The sequence below is a fragment of the Fusarium poae genome, chromosome 4 (genome assembly GCF_019609905.1).
Source record: "Fusarium poae strain DAOMC 252244 chromosome 4, whole genome shotgun sequence".
NCBI classification, from domain to species: domain Eukaryota; kingdom Fungi; phylum Ascomycota; class Sordariomycetes; order Hypocreales; family Nectriaceae; genus Fusarium; species Fusarium poae.
In genome coordinates this window covers 1,800,446-1,817,017 of record NC_058402.1, presented here as the reverse complement: position 1 = coordinate 1,817,017, position 16,572 = coordinate 1,800,446, and the positions used below count along the sequence as shown (strand labels likewise).

The 16,572-nt window shown below is 49.3% G+C and overlaps 8 protein-coding genes across 8 annotated transcripts; 4 read left to right on the top strand and 4 right to left on the bottom strand.

Annotated features, from left to right (window-relative positions):
- Nucleotides 1-517: 517 nt before the first annotated feature.
- FPOAC1_010685 (uncharacterized protein) lies at nt 518-1,113 on the top strand (the record flags this gene model as incomplete). The annotated part of the gene is made up of 4 exons (XM_044855074.1): nt 518-664; nt 723-814; nt 863-939; nt 989-1,113. The coding sequence occupies 4 exons, from the start codon at nt 518-520 to the stop codon at nt 1,111-1,113; spliced, it is 441 nt and encodes a 146-aa protein (XP_044702387.1).
- A 129-nt stretch (nt 1,114-1,242) lies between these two features.
- FPOAC1_010684 (uncharacterized protein) lies at nt 1,243-1,926 on the bottom strand (the record flags this gene model as incomplete). The annotated part of the gene is made up of 5 exons (XM_044855073.1): nt 1,243-1,254; nt 1,309-1,419; nt 1,498-1,644; nt 1,769-1,830; nt 1,884-1,926. 5 exons carry the CDS (start codon nt 1,924-1,926, stop codon nt 1,243-1,245), a joined length of 375 nt encoding a protein of 124 aa, XP_044702386.1.
- A 710-nt stretch (nt 1,927-2,636) lies between these two features.
- Nucleotides 2,637-3,133, top strand: FPOAC1_010683 (uncharacterized protein; the record flags this gene model as incomplete). The annotated part of the gene is made up of 2 exons (XM_044855072.1): nt 2,637-2,939; nt 2,990-3,133. 2 exons carry the CDS (start codon nt 2,637-2,639, stop codon nt 3,131-3,133), a joined length of 447 nt encoding a protein of 148 aa, XP_044702385.1.
- A 232-nt stretch (nt 3,134-3,365) lies between these two features.
- FPOAC1_010682 (uncharacterized protein) lies at nt 3,366-4,205 on the bottom strand (the record flags this gene model as incomplete). The annotated part of the gene is made up of 2 exons (XM_044855071.1): nt 3,366-3,806; nt 3,870-4,205. The coding sequence occupies 2 exons, from the start codon at nt 4,203-4,205 to the stop codon at nt 3,366-3,368; spliced, it is 777 nt and encodes a 258-aa protein (XP_044702384.1).
- Nucleotides 4,206-5,572: 1,367 nt separating this feature from the next.
- FPOAC1_010681 (uncharacterized protein) lies at nt 5,573-8,670 on the top strand (the record flags this gene model as incomplete). Its single annotated transcript, XM_044855070.1, has 4 exons — nt 5,573-5,658; nt 5,825-5,938; nt 5,998-6,974; nt 7,025-8,670. The coding sequence occupies 4 exons, from the start codon at nt 5,573-5,575 to the stop codon at nt 8,668-8,670; spliced, it is 2,823 nt and encodes a 940-aa protein (XP_044702383.1).
- Nucleotides 8,671-9,327: 657 nt separating this feature from the next.
- On the bottom strand, nt 9,328-10,734 carry FPOAC1_010680 (uncharacterized protein; the record flags this gene model as incomplete). Its single annotated transcript, XM_044855069.1, has 4 exons — nt 9,328-9,364; nt 9,526-10,021; nt 10,085-10,543; nt 10,683-10,734. 4 exons carry the CDS (start codon nt 10,732-10,734, stop codon nt 9,328-9,330), a joined length of 1,044 nt encoding a protein of 347 aa, XP_044702382.1.
- An 843-nt stretch (nt 10,735-11,577) lies between these two features.
- Nucleotides 11,578-12,620, bottom strand: RPL2 (60S ribosomal protein L2; the record flags this gene model as incomplete). Its single annotated transcript, XM_044855068.1, has 5 exons — nt 11,578-11,703; nt 11,760-11,857; nt 11,919-12,302; nt 12,432-12,509; nt 12,572-12,620. The coding sequence occupies 5 exons, from the start codon at nt 12,618-12,620 to the stop codon at nt 11,578-11,580; spliced, it is 735 nt and encodes a 244-aa protein (XP_044702381.1).
- Nucleotides 12,621-14,259: 1,639 nt separating this feature from the next.
- FPOAC1_010678 (uncharacterized protein) lies at nt 14,260-16,359 on the top strand (the record flags this gene model as incomplete). Its single annotated transcript, XM_044855067.1, has 5 exons — nt 14,260-14,496; nt 14,624-14,793; nt 14,848-14,977; nt 15,033-15,404; nt 15,490-16,359. The coding sequence occupies 5 exons, from the start codon at nt 14,260-14,262 to the stop codon at nt 16,357-16,359; spliced, it is 1,779 nt and encodes a 592-aa protein (XP_044702380.1).
- Nucleotides 16,360-16,572: the final 213 nt, after the last annotated feature.

The window sequence follows — 16,572 nt, the reverse complement described above, 5'->3', positions numbered from 1 at the left end:
TATCAGGGTAGCATTCCAAGCAGATCGAAATATGGCATTATGCTCTACGATATGGGAAAAACCGGAATCCCGATCTTCTCCATGATTTCGGATTTTGGATAGAGCAATACTCCAGTTTATATAAAAGTTTTTTTTTTGGAATAAGGTGTACCCTGAGTTAGCCCTGACTACTCAGTGTAAGGTCCGGTTATTATTTGCTGAGAAATCACTCACCATAACATTGACTCAAGTTCAAGATCACAATAAAGACATAAATAATCTTGTAAGTGGTTATTGTTACTCCAAGTCTGTAGTAGCCAATCAGGAAGTTAGATCTTGCTCGAAAAATCAATGCCCCATAATTTTTCCTCGGTGCGCCACAGCAGCCTCGCCCAAAAATTTCCATCAAACAATTTGGCTGTGAAATATATCTTGCTTGTCAACAACCTTATTAGATATTCCACGCATCACGCCGAAGGAAACAAAGAAGTTAAGATCCGAGTCGCTCACTCAATAACTTCACAAAACCGCTCAAAAAATGCCTGCACGAACTAAGGAGGAACAGCCTCAGGCTGAGGATACCAACATGGAGGATGCCCCAGCCTCTGCGCAGCCTGAGACAAACGATGAAGAGGTTGAGGACGAAGAAGATGAAGAAGAGGTTGAGCCCCAACGAGTTAGAATCGTGAGTCTTACTCCATATGCGAAGAGTTGTTTGTGATGTGTTTACTGACATATTGTAGCTGCCGGGTTCGACAGACACTGCTGCCTCATTTGAGTTTATCGACGAAGGTCACACCCTTGGAAATGCTCTGAGATATATCATCATGAAGAAGTATGCATTAAAAGACATTATACAAAAGTCTTACTAACAACATCATAGCCCCGACGTTGAGTTCTGTGCTTATTCTATTCCTCACCCATCAGAGCCAAAGATGAACATCAGAATCCAAACCTACAGTATGCATACACGATGCCCCATGACACTGAACTTTCTAACTCTTCCTAGGTGGCACTGCAGTTGATGCGCTCAAGAAGGGTTTGGTCGACATCCAGGAAGTATGCGACGTGGTTGCCGATGAGTTCTGGACCAAGAGAGAGGCCTACAATGCTGAGCAGGGTATTGATCGATGAAGCCGAAACCCGCTGCCCAGGGTCTTTAAAAGTGGTTATATTCACAGGAAGCATAATGGAAATAGAGGCGTTTTTTAGTAATTCCTTTCAATGAGATATTTACACAAACAAGCCCCTTGTTGCTCAAATCTAGTTGCGACCCTACATAATCTGTTAGCCATGATCTAAACTAAGGATTCTAGATTCTGCGCTCACCTCGAGGAAGCCAGTCATGAAGCTGCTTGGTAGTCGCTTGTCGCCCCGGAAGTTCTCCTCCTTGAAGTAGGCCATGATGTGGTTGGTCTGCTTCCAGAAGTTCATGGTTTCCTGTAGTCGCGGGGTTAGCAAAAGACACACACCCCTCTCGTAGTATCAGCTCATTCCGGCTGCGGGGTGTGATCGCACCTGATATTCGGCATGGGACTTGAACAGAAGAACGTCAACAACAGAAAGCTTGTTCACAAATCGCTGTCGCTCGAATTCTTGTCGCATACGGGTTCTGATGGCGGAGACGGGCATGGGCATGTTGTACATAGTTTGGACTTCGGGAGCCTAGTTTGCGAATTAGCAGCTATTCGCTCGCGAATGTCCATCGTCCTAGGTCTGCGAGAAAGATCGAAGAAGGGAGCGTCAATGCAGCCAGGTCGAGGCTATCTCGGGGGTCGGTAAAACGTACAGCTCGAATCCATTCTCGGTAGGAGGATAGCACTCGACGCTTGGCGTCGGACCAATTGGCCGCTGTTCAAAGCATCAGTATGTTAGAAACTGTAGGCTGAAGAAGTTCAACTCACACTGCGCCGTCTTCTTAGCAAATTGAGTCGGCGTAATGGCCATGGTGGGCAATCAATGCTCTAAAACGTCGGAAACCGCTCTGCTCTGACGTTGACCAGATTCCCGAAACCGAGATGCACGAAAGCACCACGGTTGAGATCACGTGTGTTGGCCACAGCCAAATGCACCGCCACAGTTCTCTATCTCCCAGTAACATGTTAGCTTTTCGTCAGCGAATGTTATTTATCAGCAAAATTTCAGAGAAACAAGCTGAAGCCGCACAAAGTTACACTATTTAGTCATATATATAGTTACATCAAAATCCCAAAAGTTATAAGATATATATATATTTGAAACTGTGCCTGAGAAGCTGGAATGGCTCGGATAAGTCGATGGCCATGGTTGTGGCTGGTTGACTACCTAGGTAGTTTCCATATTTCTATTGTCTATCATATTGTAACTTCAACGCTGTTCCATCAAGCAGTGAAACACATTTCGCTATTAGTTGATACTTAGCAAGGGAATATTGGACAGTCGTGTGAGGTCTCTTGTTGCACATGGATGTCGTTGATAAAGTTAAAGTCAGAGGTAACTGATGAAGTACATGGCTCCACTTTCCGCCTTCTCCCAACCAACCTAAAGCCAAAGAAGCACTACAACATTCTGCGACCTTAGGACCTGTTTATCATCTAACCATCACAATCGTCGACTACCTACAATCGAGAAATCCACACAACAACATCAAGTAATATAGAAAAACACGACACAACAAAATGCCCGCGATCCGACACTCATCGAAGCGCAAGCCACCGCCAGATGGCTTTGAAGATATCGAGAACGACTTGCTCATCTTCTCCAACAAGATGAAGGACGCTCAAAACAAGCCGCCACCATCAGGTCCTAGGCACCAGGCGCAATGGGAAATCTTCCAAATTTCGCATCAGCGCAGTCGATACGTCTACGAGCTGTACTACGAGAAGGAGGCCATCAGCAAGAAGCTATACGACTGGCTGCTAAAGAACGGGTACGCGGATGCCATGCTGATCGCGAAGTGGAAGAAGCAAGGCTACGAGAAGGTATGGGCCTCCAAACACCGTTTTTACGCCCGAATACTAACATTCCTTAGCTTTGCTGCTTGCGCTGTATCCAGACAAAGGAAACGAATTTCAATAGCACATGCATCTGCCGCGTGCCGAGAGCGGAGATGAAGGGCAACGAAGACATCGAGTGTGTCAGCTGCGGGTGCAGAGGCTGCGCGTCAAGCGATTAGAAAACATATCACCAACTCCTGAAGACGACCTATGGGAGAAATATATTCAGAAGTGCGATGGAAGACAAGGCGTTCGGCGCATTAATACATCACCAACATACGGTATTCACAATTCAGGGAAACAAGCGATGTATATCGGCACAATGAGGTAGAAAATCCTTTCATTGACCACATCCTTATGTTCACAACGTCGTGCTGATACTCCTATCCAGCTTGGAGCCCATTCTTTATTCTATGTCTTGGAAAAGCCAGCTCTTCCACGCCCAAAGCGGACGCTCGGCGGAACGAAGGACAACGAAGACATTGCGCCTGTGAGGTCCGCCATCTCCGTATCCGCAGGCTTTTTGCCGCCCTGCTTCGTTTCCGTTCTCTGCACTGTCGGTGATTTAGGTGGTTTTGGTGACTGTGGTGAATTGGGCGCTTGCTGTGGAGAGGTGCTCTCTCCCTCTTTCAGACTTGCCCGTCGTCGAGAGCTTTTAATAGCTTGGGAATTGGTTGACGATCGGCGGCGATGGTGGCTGCCGTCATTCAATAAGGATCGCCTACCATCGATACCGTCCTTGGTGACGGCAAAGAAGAAGTTCTTGGGATACATGTGCTTGTCGATGAGATGCATCCGCCGCTTCTGATGTGTCATGCACTTGCGTTCACATCCTTCAACAAAACACGAGTACTGCGATGCGCTAGTCAGCTAGTCTTTCATCTTGGCATAATGGTTTCTGGGTATGCGACTTACAGTATGCTCGCCCTGTTCCCTCTTGACAGTCACTAGCGGGTCATGATATTCCTCGATATGGACGTTGAGGAGATGCTCGGTGGGGAAGTTCTTGCGGCATTCGAGGCATCGGTTAGTATGGGACTTATTGTAGTGCACCTCGTATTCATCGTAGGATCTGAAAGATAGAGGCTCCCTGTGGGGAGGCAAGTTGCATCTCATGGCTACTGTATCCTCTTCGTCGTCGATGGCGGAGTCGAGTTGAGTGACCTTGTATACTGGTCTTAGGGACGGTTCCACTTGCGTGTATTCAGGATTCGAATCTAGCTCTTCTTCGAGCTCTCGTGAGCGCTTCATTCTCTGCTGTAAGCTTAATTGGAATGGTAGAATTACTTGAGAGCAGATGCTTGACACGATGAATTCGAAGCGGTGAGTGCAGGGTAGCGGCCGGTCGGCTTTGTCGTTAAGTTCAGAAGGGAAGCGATAGCTCTATCTATGCTGTCGTAGGAAAAGGTACACGTAGAGTCGCCGGGCGTGGAAAATATGAAAGGAAGCTACCAAAAAGCCGGAATATCGATATGATCTTTGAGAACTCCTACATTGCCTGAATTTGAAGGCTCGCCCAATACAATGAATGGTGGGGGTTTGTCAAGGCGCTAGAGTGACTGACGGGCTGGATGAGGGGCACCGGATGGAAACCCATACGAAGATGAGTTGTACAGGCCTAAAGTTGAAGCTCGCCTGAGCACGGGCCATACTTTGCGTTGAATGACGGGTACCTAATGTCTAAATTTACAGCAGATAAACCAACCAACTTGGCAGTGTAGCATTTAGACTCATTCCATGTTAATTTTCCATCCTTGAAGCAAATCATGATAGTTCGCTACTTGTTCATTTTTAACACTAAGTAGAAACTTACAAGCCGAGGAAATCTTGCCCGATCAATGGAATCTCCGAAATGAATCCCTGCACATGCATGACGGATTTATAAAGTCATCAGAAAAAATAGCCTGCGGAAATTCTTCGCTAGTGGCCGACAATGATGCGTTCAAGCACACGATATTCCAGGGTCCAGGTGATTTTCACCAAGGCTCGACCCGAAGTAAACCCACGGGGCAGTGAGACCTGCTACAAGCTCTTCTGTGTTCTGTGTGTGCCTTGGAACGTCGGGCTGTGAACTGATTAAGGTTTCCGGCCTGCCTAAACTTCAACCTCGAGTCACAGTTGGAGCGATACTTTTTTTCCCGCTCTCTATTGCATTCACTCACCAGAGTTATTTATATACGCTCGGTCTGCGGCGCAATTAGGACAGACCTGCATTATACTTGTCCAATTTTTATTTTGCGTGTATTTGACTTTCTTTGCCTTGTATTTAATTCTTCCACCTCGCCTCTCTCCCTTCCACCCCCCTCCTCTCCCCTCTCTTCGCCAATGTTTGTCTTCTCGGCCGACGATTCCATTTTCGCGAGCCGAGTTTGGTACCAATCCTCAACCCAACAGCCCGACCTGCGAATGAGTTATGGACCGACGCCCTCTCCATGATCCTGCCGCAAAGAAAGCATGAACGAAAAGCATTAAGATCGATATCGACGCTCTAGAATTGTGCCGCGACACCTTTCGTCTTGCCTCGTACTTCTGCGTCCACGTTCACGCCTACGTCCACGTCTACGACTGACCCCTCGCGCTCTCCGAGTTTGCAACCCAAACCCACCGATTTTGCGACCATGGAGGCCGAGATCGCGACTGCGAACGGCCAGGCCGCAACCCCCGAACACGCAGACCTCTCTGGTAAGGCCAGACACACGTGGCGGTAAGTCGAATTGTCGTCGTCTTGCAAAAGCTTTGAGAAGTTATTTGTTCGTTACTTTGTGCAAATGTACCCCGCCAAATATGCGTTCAATGACAAGGGCTTGCGCAAACACTGCGTACTAGTTAGTATAAGCAACAAGAAGAGGAAACTGACATTCACTCTTCAGCACGGCAGTCAAGCTGCGAAAGATTTTGACAAAGCACCTGGACAAGCTTCCAAAAGACAGCAACTCGGGCGTTGACATTTCCCAATTCGAGACGATTGACACGTTCCTGGATAAGTGAGAACCATCGCACCCGGCTCATTAAGTTCCTCAGGCTGATATCCCTCCTCAATTAGGTTCCGCCTTGCCTGTGTGCAAACCATTTATCTCGACTTCGAATATGCCGTCGCCGAGCGTACCGACAACACCATGTGGGCGGTACATACTAGTATCAACAACGAATACCGACGAACCCTGGGACGCCTCCGACACCTGACGCAAAACTCGGACAAGCAAAAGACCGATAAGACGGCCAACGAAAAGCGCAACGGTGACAAGTCCAAGGGAGACAAACAAACCACCCCGAAGCAAAAGAATGACAAGCGCAATGTGGAGAAACGCAAGTTTGGCGATAAGTACCTGGGCTTCCTGCACGTTGCCCAGGAGTTTTACAAGGGATATGTACAGCGACTTTCAGCTCGATACGATATCCCGGACCTGAAGCGTATTGCCAAGGGAATTGAGGTCGACGGATCCCCTACCAGTGATGCCATCAGCCCTGTCCCGGATCAGACTTACCCGCTCGTCGTAAACTCTTGCCATTTCACTCTCATATGCCTTGGCGACCTGGCACGCTACCAGGTTCAATCGGGACTGAAGAAATCAAGCTACAGAATCGCTTTGGCCTACTACAGTCTCGCACATGATCTGAAACCGTATTCCGGGTTTCCTTTCCATCAGATGGGTATAATTAGCCTTGAAGAAGGCAAAGACCTAGATACCGTTTACTACTTTTACCGGAGTCTTGCAACTGCTGATCCTCACCCCAACGCAAAGCAGAGTCTCGAGTCTAAGTTCAAGACTTTGTTCCAACCGGACAAGAACCCGCCTAAGAAGCAAACTCGCGTACCGAACGATGCATTTGTAACCTGGTTCACAAAGCTTCATGCTTCCTACTATAGGGACGAGACCATGGCAGGCAGTTCCGAGCTCGAGAGGGAAGTTCTGCATCGGCTTGACATGGCCTCCAAGAACCCCGAATATTCCGAAGTTCTTTTCAAAATGTCACTAATTAACATGGCGAGTTATCATATCGCCTCTCAAAAGTATACTGGTGAGTATTGTTGCACTCATGTTTTACTACGTTTCTCTAACACAAAGCAGAAGCCCAATCGCCAGCAGCATCTCGGTTCTGCCACCATACTCTGCGTATCAATGCGCAGTTTATCCTCGCATTTTGCTTAGTCCTCGGATCTGAGCTCACTGACATCGTTGGGCGTGAAATCCATGCCTCCGAAGACCCTGCTACTGCAAAATCGTCTCCTGTTATCGAGTCGCTTTTGCCTTTGCTGCGCATCTACGGCATGTGGCTTGCCGCCCGCCGTCAGGAATTTTTTGCTGCTGGCCAGGCTCTTGGTGCTGTGCTTCCGGACATGATGAAGGCCATCTCCAAGGTATTTTCATTGCTATGCAACGATAAATTCACCCAAGAAGCGCTGGCATCGTGCCCTTATCTTCTTGCTGAAGATGTCGAGATGCAGGGGTTGCTTCCTCTCACTGAGGATAGAGTACCTGAGGCATGCCGATACTACTGTTCAGAGGATGGGGGTTTGAAACCAAGACTATCATCCCCGGAGCACCGACTTCGCCCCTTCCAGGAGATACTGGCCAGAATCCTGGACATTCTCCGATGCGGTTATTTCCTGGCTGAAGATATCTCGTGCCCGCTTAGTTACCAAGTTTCTGAGCAAGGTCTCGTCTTTGAGCATACGCCACTGTCTGTACAGAACGAGCCAGTTCGCCAGCCCATGTCTATTGTGAACTCCCCTATCCGAGAGACAAAGAGCAAGACTAAAATAGCAAACCATCAGCACAAGGCCTCTGAGAGTCGGCAGGTAGACAACCGCCCGGCAGCCAACGGAACTGCGAGAAAGTCTTTCGCAGCATCCCCCGAGACTCAACTTCCAAGAGAAGAGCCTTCCCCTGATGATGCCGATAACACTGTTATCAACATGCTCACACCTTTCCTCAGGCCACCTACCCCCGAGAAGGTTCAGTCAAGCCATCAGTCCACTGACGAATCCTCCTACGGAATGAACAGCACCACAGCCAACGAAGTTTTTGAGATGCTTCACGCTGAACCAGCCCCTGCTGACTCTTTGCCCTCGGGCAAGTTTGCGCCTTTGCCTTGGGCTTGGGTTTACACGCCTACACCTCACCGAGGCAGTGACGCTTCAGCTTCAGCATACAAGGGTGCTTTCGATGCCCCTGTTAGCCCTAACATTGCCTCGCGGGAGACGTCACGAAACACCAGCACGTTTGAGGATCCCTATACTAACTCTGCGCCTCAGCTCCCCCCTATGCCGATCCCTCAGGCTACCAATGGTATGATGGCAAGTCCTCGCATCGCTTCTGCAGTTGAAGAAGCCCATCGCAACAACCTGCTGCAGACCTTTGGCAGTCCCAGTGCTCCCCGAACCTCCTCATTGAGCCAATGGGGCCAGAGCTCAAACCGTCTTCCCAGCAATCCGACCCCGCAGCCCTACATCCATCGCCAGGTCTCGAATGGCTACCCTACATCATCTACTATGTCTGGATTCTCTCATCCCAGCAGCATATACCAGGGTACTCCTTCTAATGGGGCATCTTTTGGCATGCCGAATGGAGGTTTCATGGATATGAATCGCTATGATCGCAACCGCACCCAGGAGTCGGTGCCAGCCTCTTCAGGCCGACGTTTCCAGATGGATGAGACGACATCTAGCTACGACGCTGCCATCTTGCAGGCTGCATTCTACGGCAACAAGTAGGGACTAAAGGTGTTTGAAAGAACGAAACTATGCTGCCTTCCCGTCCTTCTAATGGGGAAGGCCATTCTAATTAGCCCGTTACCGGCCCTTGCGCTTTGGGAACGTTTCATTCCTAGAGAGGCCATTCAGGGTCCAACACGATAGGTCGTCAGATAGACGATGCGCTGTTTAACAACAGCCCATGTACCTGCACGCGACCTGTCCTTTTTGGAGTTTGTCTGCGGCTGTTCAATATGTTGTCGGCATGGTCGATCAGCTCGCACATGCGATATGCTCTGCTGTTTTTGAATGTGCAAGTCTCTACAATGATTTGGATGCGGATCCCCGCAGCTGATCCAGCTTATCGCAGCGCAAGTCGGTTCGGTGTCATCAGGTATACAACAAGTGTGCTGGCTTAGATGCCGTTCGTGGGTGCAAGATCTTGGGTTCTCAAGCAAGAAGTCATTCATTTTTATATTCACTCAGATAATATGCTTGCCAAATACTCGATATCGTGGAGGATACCATGCCGCTTAGTGCGCTTGGGAGCCCGGATTTGGGGTAATACTCTCCCTTTGGATGCAAACGCCGTTGTTGAAACCGTTTCCCTTTTCCCTTGCAACGCCGAACCATATTCAACCCCTCAAGCAGGGTTTGAAAGATGAGTTGTTAACAAATTTAAGCAGCCTGGTAGGTTTGCTTGGGGAAGGGGTATCTGGAGTTGAGTTAGCCGAGAGTTATCATAGTGGTTGCTTGATGAGATTGGTGCCCTTGTGCATGGGCTGTACTGTTGATAGGAAAGATAGGCAGAGTAACGAAAAAAGCAAAGAGTCTTAGGAAAATAATAAGATGAGCGCTTGTGTTGGGTGAACTTACGAAGGTCCGAGCTCCTGGATGCTCAAACGAGCGAGCCATTGTCCCATGTCAATGCTAGTCTCGAGAGGCTTGCCCTGGAGGATACCTGCCAGGAGACCACCAGCAAAGGCATCGCCGGCACCGTTGGTATCGTTGATCTTCTCCGTCTCAATGGCGTGGACAGGGAATTCCTTGATCTCATCCTCACCCTGGATGGCGACTAGGGTAGGGTCGGTGCCCTGGGTGATGATAGCAACTCGCTTTCTCTGGCTGTTCTCCTTGGGAAGGTTGGCAAGGTGCTTGGCAACATCCTTGGGCTCCTTGCTGGGGAGGTCGTGGGACTCGGCGTAGGCGGCAGCCTCAGTCTCGTTACCAATGATGTAATCCCAGTAGGGAGCGCTAGCGTCGACGACCTCCTTGAAGAATTGGGGAATGAAGGGAGCAGAGAGCGAGAGGACGAAAGGCTTGTTGTTCTGAGCAGCCTGCTTGGCGAGCTCCATAATGGCAGGAGGGCAGACTAATTAATACACGTTAGCATGATATAACGCAACTGACATGTGCTGTCTAGAGCTTATCTCACCAGTGAAGTGGAAACCACCAACGTAGTAGACCTCAGCGTTCTCAACGAGCTTCCAAATCTCGGGCTTCTTCAGGTGGTCGAGGTCGTAGTGGTTGGCAGCACCGAGGTCAGTGCACAAGCTTCGGTTGTGACCAGTGATGATGGCACCGCAACGGCCAGTCTTCTCCTTAGGGTCGACACGGTACTCGACTCGAAGGCCAGCAGCCTTGACAGCGTCGTGAAGAATGGCAGAGTACTTGTCGTCACCAGCACCACCGACGTAGACGACACTGTTGGGAGGAAGGATGTACTGGGCACCTCGAGCACTGTTCTGAGCAGCACCGCCAGCAATGAGCTTGGCATCGTAGTTGTTGAGAAGGTCCTCGTAGAGAGGGATGTGCTTCTCCTCGGCGAGGATAGCATCATTAGGCTTGAGACCATACTTATCCAGAAGAGCCTGGTCACCCTGAGCCTGGATGTCTACAAGAGACCAAAAGGTAACATGTCAGCAATTGATCAATGTGGAACATGTTGGTGTAAGCGGGTAATAGATTCAATTTCAATGGAACTGGCATTGAGAGCTGTTTATTCTTTGGAGATTGGATGAAGCAGAGCTTACCAAGGAGAGGGTTCTCCAAACAGAAGAGGGAGTATTCTTTAACGGAAGACATCGTGCTTAATTGTCTCGTCTGGTATACACGATATGGTGAGGTAGATGAGAATAAGGGTGTAGCTTTGGAGGGGAAGAGTTTGAGACGAATCGAGGGGTCAACCGCTCTGGTGGGGTTCAGGCGTGGGGCTTGTTTCTTCGGCAGCCGAACGGGAGTGACGCTGGCAAAGCTGCGAGTCCACGTGCGATAGGTTGGAAATAGAGAAGGAAGTGTGAAGGAAGGGGACGGTTTTGTCAACATTATTGCGTTCAGATATGTGATTGACAGTTCTTGCGTATGGATATGGATATTGTATTGATTGAGGAATAATTTATCTGTGGCGAGGTTTGTTTGGTCAAAGTTGCAAATGGGCGACTGGAGGTTGGAGTTTGTGATATGAATTACATTTGCCATCATACGATCAAATGTTTGGCAACTTATCCCCAACTGAAACATGACCTGCTGACTTGACAAGCAACTGCGAACTACTGCCGTTTGTTTCTGGCATTCACCGACAGCAGCTTCCCGATGCAAACACACTTGGTTCAACAGAGCATTTCAATGGAATTCAACAGACATGGGCCATAACCTGACAGCACACTAGGTGGACAGCACAATCGCTTTAACAAGGACATTATTGAACCAAGCATGCTTCTCTCGTGGAAGCCTTTTTTCGGTATTCGAGGTATCTCACTTCTTCGCTCACATCTTTCACAGAGAAACGGCCTTCAGAATTTTTTTTGCGCCAAATGCCATAGTGCTTGCCCTCTGAGCTACCAGCCATCTGCTCTTGGCAGTACCTTCAATAGATGCAAGCAAGCCAGTAAACACCATCCCAATGAGACCATGAACCCAGCCACAACTTTACTCCTTTGTCTTCTGGGTACCACGGAGAAGACCCGTTCTGCGGGCGGCGATAAGACCGGCCTTTTGACCCTGGGCGGCGTATCGGGAGATGGTAGAAGCCTTACCAATATGTTGATGGTTACCCTGTGTCGAGTGTCAGCTTTATTGCGTTTCATCAAATGTTTTTGGAAAATACGTACACCACCGTGAGGATGGTCAACGGGGTTCATGGCAACACCACGAGTCTTGGGCCAGCTGTTACGCTTGACAGCGAACTTGTGCTTGGCACGAGAAGCCTCTGTAATGAGGGTCAGCAATCCATCCTTCCACACTATTCCATCTTTCGGGGAAAAACATACTAAGGAGGGGCTTGTCAGTTCGGCCACCACCAGCGACGATACCGATCATTCCTCGGGCTCCAGAGTGGACGACCTTCTTGGCGCCGGAGGGAAGCTTGATGCGGGTCTTGCCCTCATCAGGGTTGTGGCCGACAATGGTGATGTAGTTGCCGGAGGTTCGGCCGAGAGAACCACGGTCACCGACCTTCTCCTCAACGTTGGAGACGACGGTACCCTCAGGCATCTCACCGAGGGGGAGGACGTTGCCGACGGTCAGAGCAGCCTTCTTTCCGGCGTAGATGAACTGGCCGGTGTACATGCCTTCGTTGGCGATGAAGGTCTCGGTAGTCTGCTTGAATCGGTAGGGGTGGCGGAAGACGACCTTGGCGAGAGGAGCACCACGACCTGTATAGCAATCATGGTTAGTCGTCGTTCCTCCAATTGCACACAATTTGTAAATTTCCGTCGAATTATGTATCTCGGGAACCTAATCGGGGAACTTGCCAGCATCGTGGACAATCTCGCGGACTACACCTCGAAGGTATCCGTGGCGCTCGGCATAGTCGAGGTTTCTGAACTTGGCGGGAGCCTTGTTCAGGCGCGTGTTGGCCGCTATCCTAAGCGTCAGTATTCTGATGTTTTCGATATCGCGGAAAGGCTCGTTCGGTACTGACTGAAGATGGATCCACGACCCTTACGCTGGTTGCGAATAACTCTACCCATCGTGAATAGGAGTTTCTGTTGACCTGCAAGTTAGTAAAGACGATCGTGGGCGAAAATGAAAGGGAGGGGGGATATTTACCTGGCTTGGGCCGCTTGGTGTTTGTTCAGAGAGGCACGCTACGCCGATAATTTTCGTGGGAAGTGCGGAAGGAGCGAATTGGTCGGCCCACGTGATTTTACTTAGGGCTTGAGGGAAGGAGCGACCCAGTTTTGTAGGTAGGAGGGAAGGTGCAGCCCCGACCCACTCCCGGTCTTCGGGTCAACCCCAGAAATTATCCGATCACTGTAACTTTGAACTTGGGCGCGACTCGCGCTCTGGCCAATGCCCATCCTTTGCCTCTCTAACATCCATTCAAGCTACCTAAGCTGAGGTCATCATAGAACCAACGATGAGCACCATTCCCACAACAGCACGTCTCGACATATTGCATGCCTTTTAATTTCTATTGATATTTCATATGACTTACTATGTTCAATTATAAACGGGTAATAATTTACATAACAACAATATGACACTCGTGTCACCGTTCCTACCATTCATTTCATTAATCATATATCATCATCAATCTTGCACACATCATGCTATGTGCAGCTTTGCGCAGGCGTAATGTTGGGTTAGGTTGCAATAAATTTGAGCGGGTCAAATTGCTTCCAAGTTTGGAGGAATGAGATTGACCAAGTGGCCGATCCTCGATGAGTGACATGGGGGCGTTCATGGCAGCATATTTCTCAGGGGAGTCGTTCTGTGTTACAACTTTGAGCCTCGCGACAACTCCCGCGATGTGTTTCTAGTGGGACACCAGCTCTTGGTCTAGATGACGGACGCCATTTTACCTTTTGAGACAATCATTGGGTGTGGTGGAAATTGCACTGTTCAAGGTCGCATATAAGACGGTAAAAACGTCGTCTTTCCGTTCATTTTTCAACCAGGACAGACAATTTTCTTGACGTTCAAACTACGGTATGGAAATACAGCGTGGCCAAACAGAGTTTCGAAGATGCGACAACCCACGAACAGGGTTAATGGAGGGATCTTGCTTTGGGAGTTGGTTGGGTGCCCAAGTTCGTCCAGGGTGTTTGTTAAACATCACTTACCAACTTATCGATATTGCGAAGATGTTCGAAGCAGTCAAGGTATCTGCAATTACACAGGGTCCAGCATTCTTGGTGTGAAGTGATGAAAGAATAGGATGAATGGAAACGAGACGTGGATATGGCACAGCCAAAAGTGATACTGGCTGGGCTGTTTGACTACCTATACGAGAAATGATATTTTTGGAGGGCTCATCATGCAGCTTCATGCTCAGAGAACGTGATGGGCTAGAGCTACTGTGGGTGCTCGCGAGGGCATAGCTCAGACGCAGGGAACGAGAGCTCTGTGCCTGGAAAACAACAAAGCCTTGACTTCGCTTTGTTTTGTCATGGTCGTTTGAATACCTTAGTACCTATAGTTAATTGATATTTGCCCAGCCTATCAGGATTCCACAAGCATAATCTGCGGCTCTTGAGCAAGGCTAGCGGGTGCTTGTTCCGTGTGAGAGCCCAAGTTACGTCGTTCCTCCTACTTCTTCCCCCCCACCCATCTCCATTCATCTTAACCTCACATCAACAAACAACAACGAATCGAATCGTCTGTAAAATGTCGGCCGAAGATGATTCCTCCGATCTCTCTTCTTTGTCTTCACTATCGCCAGCGCCTTCTGATATCGAGCTAGAGGAACCGGTCAAAGAGCCTGTTGCCAAGTCCAAAAAGGGTATTCAGAAATACTTCTCCAAGGTTAAAGAGCAACCGGCCAAGGAGGCTTCGCCGCCGCCTCGAAAGCGATCACCTTCACCACCCCACGAATATGTGTTGGCGGATAACCCTGACATTGCAGTACGTAACCTAGATTGCTGGTTTCATTTTCGTTGGTTTATCCACAAACGGTTGGCACGCGTGGCTGCCTTTGCGACGCGCCTTCCATCGCGTCTTGAACGTTATAACTGAATGCTAACGACTATAGTTCATTGTAATGTTCAGAAGCCGCTTCAACGACGCATTTCCGAAATCACTTGCCCACTTCGGTCCCCAGGAAATCGAGCGCGATGTTGTCGAACCTATACCTGGTGATCGAGCCGAACATTTCCTCTGCGCGTTGCTGGGGTTACTATTGAATCGCAAACAAGACGTCAAGTGCGACAGAACCTTGATCAGCAAAGTGTAATATGCTAACGAATCTTTCGCCAGGCCTGGCCATTATGGTCGTGCTTTGGAAGATGCTATCAGCTCGCACAAGAACCAATGGGCGCCTGTTTGGAAGGACAAGAGCCCATTGTCTGGCGGCGCAACTTTCACGTCGATGGACCCTACACAACGAGTGCGTCATACCAATTCCCGTTTTGTGCGTAATCGAAATGTTAATATCCTCATAGCTCACGCTCCTGCGATACCTTATCCTCTGGACACTTTCGTCGTCCGAAAGCGTTAAGGGTCTCATCAACCAATCGTACAAGCAGAACCGACACGAAGACGACATGAACCAGCCCCGATCAGTACAGCCATGGGGATCCGACGCCGATAAGCGTCGTTACTTTCTTATTGAAGGGCAGGACGACACAGCTTTCCGTATCTATCGAGAAAGCAACCCTGCCGGGTCGAATCGAACATGGTATAGCGTAGCTGGCACGATCGAGGAGCTTAAAGCTCTTGCTGAGAAACTCGAGGCCAAGGACGGTGGACCAAAGGCCAAAAAACTAGCTCAGAAGATGTACACTGCCATTCCTCGATTTGAAGCTGGCGAAGAGGTTAGTTTATCACCACTCAGCTCTGACGATTGAGATGATCTCGCTCCGGTCGGCGTTTTGTGTATCGTGCTAACTCAATCTTTAGAAACGCAAGCGTCGTGATTATCGGCAGATGCGCAAGGAACAGTTCAAACGGCCGGAGCCTGGATTCTCGCTATATGAAGGTCGCACTAGGGGTAAAAAGATGAAGTACACGTATTCTGACGATGAAGATGTCTTCACAACCGACTCGACCACTCGTCGATCTACTCGAAACACTGGAACTCATACCCCCGTCGAAACCGGTCCTCTCACTACTGCCAGTGGTCGACAGATCAAGGCGCCAACTCGCCTCAACCCCACGACCGGAAGCAGTGCCCCTGGTAGTGTGCAAGGAGACACATCCGAAGTGGAGAAAGATACGTCTGTTGGTCCAACTGGACGACCTCGACGATCAGCGGCAGTGAATCACGGTACAAGCGGTTGGGCCGAACCCAGGAAGACTTCTCGACGCAACGCCAGTGACGACTCTGACGAAGAAAGTGAAGCCGAATTTGGGGATGATGAAGAAGACGCCGACGAACACGTACCCGGAGAATCAGAAGATGAGGATGAGCTTGATGAGGATGAAGTCATGGCGGATGATGACCAAGAAGAGGAGAACCAAAGCTTGGTTGTGAAGCTCTCAGTCACACCACCCAAATTGCGGAATGTCCTCGAGGCCAACGCACAAGCTGGGAACAAACTACCAACGCCAAGCTCTGATAAAGCGGCGGAAGAGTCACGACCTTCAGGAGAGATGGTTGTTGACACGGAGGATGCGCTGGCAGCTACTCCTAGCAAGGAATCTCACCCTACAACCCAGCAGTCTCCCAATCCAGACCCCGACTTGGCTGAACGCCAGAACTCGACACCGGGAACCATTCATGCGACATCTTTGGCTTTTAGAGGGAGTCCAGAAAAGACGCAAACGTAGCCGGTACCCTGGCCGCTCGGTGTTATCGCAAACCACAAGTAGGAGTTGGTTGTATAACAGACAGTATTTTTTTTCGTTGGAGTTTTGGAACAAAGGAATCAAATGGCATAGAGTTGTTCAAGTTAAAGGCTGGCATTATGGCGGTATAGAACTGAGGTATCAAAGGAAATAAGGCATTTAGTCATTGCGAGTTACTAAGACTTACACAATTAT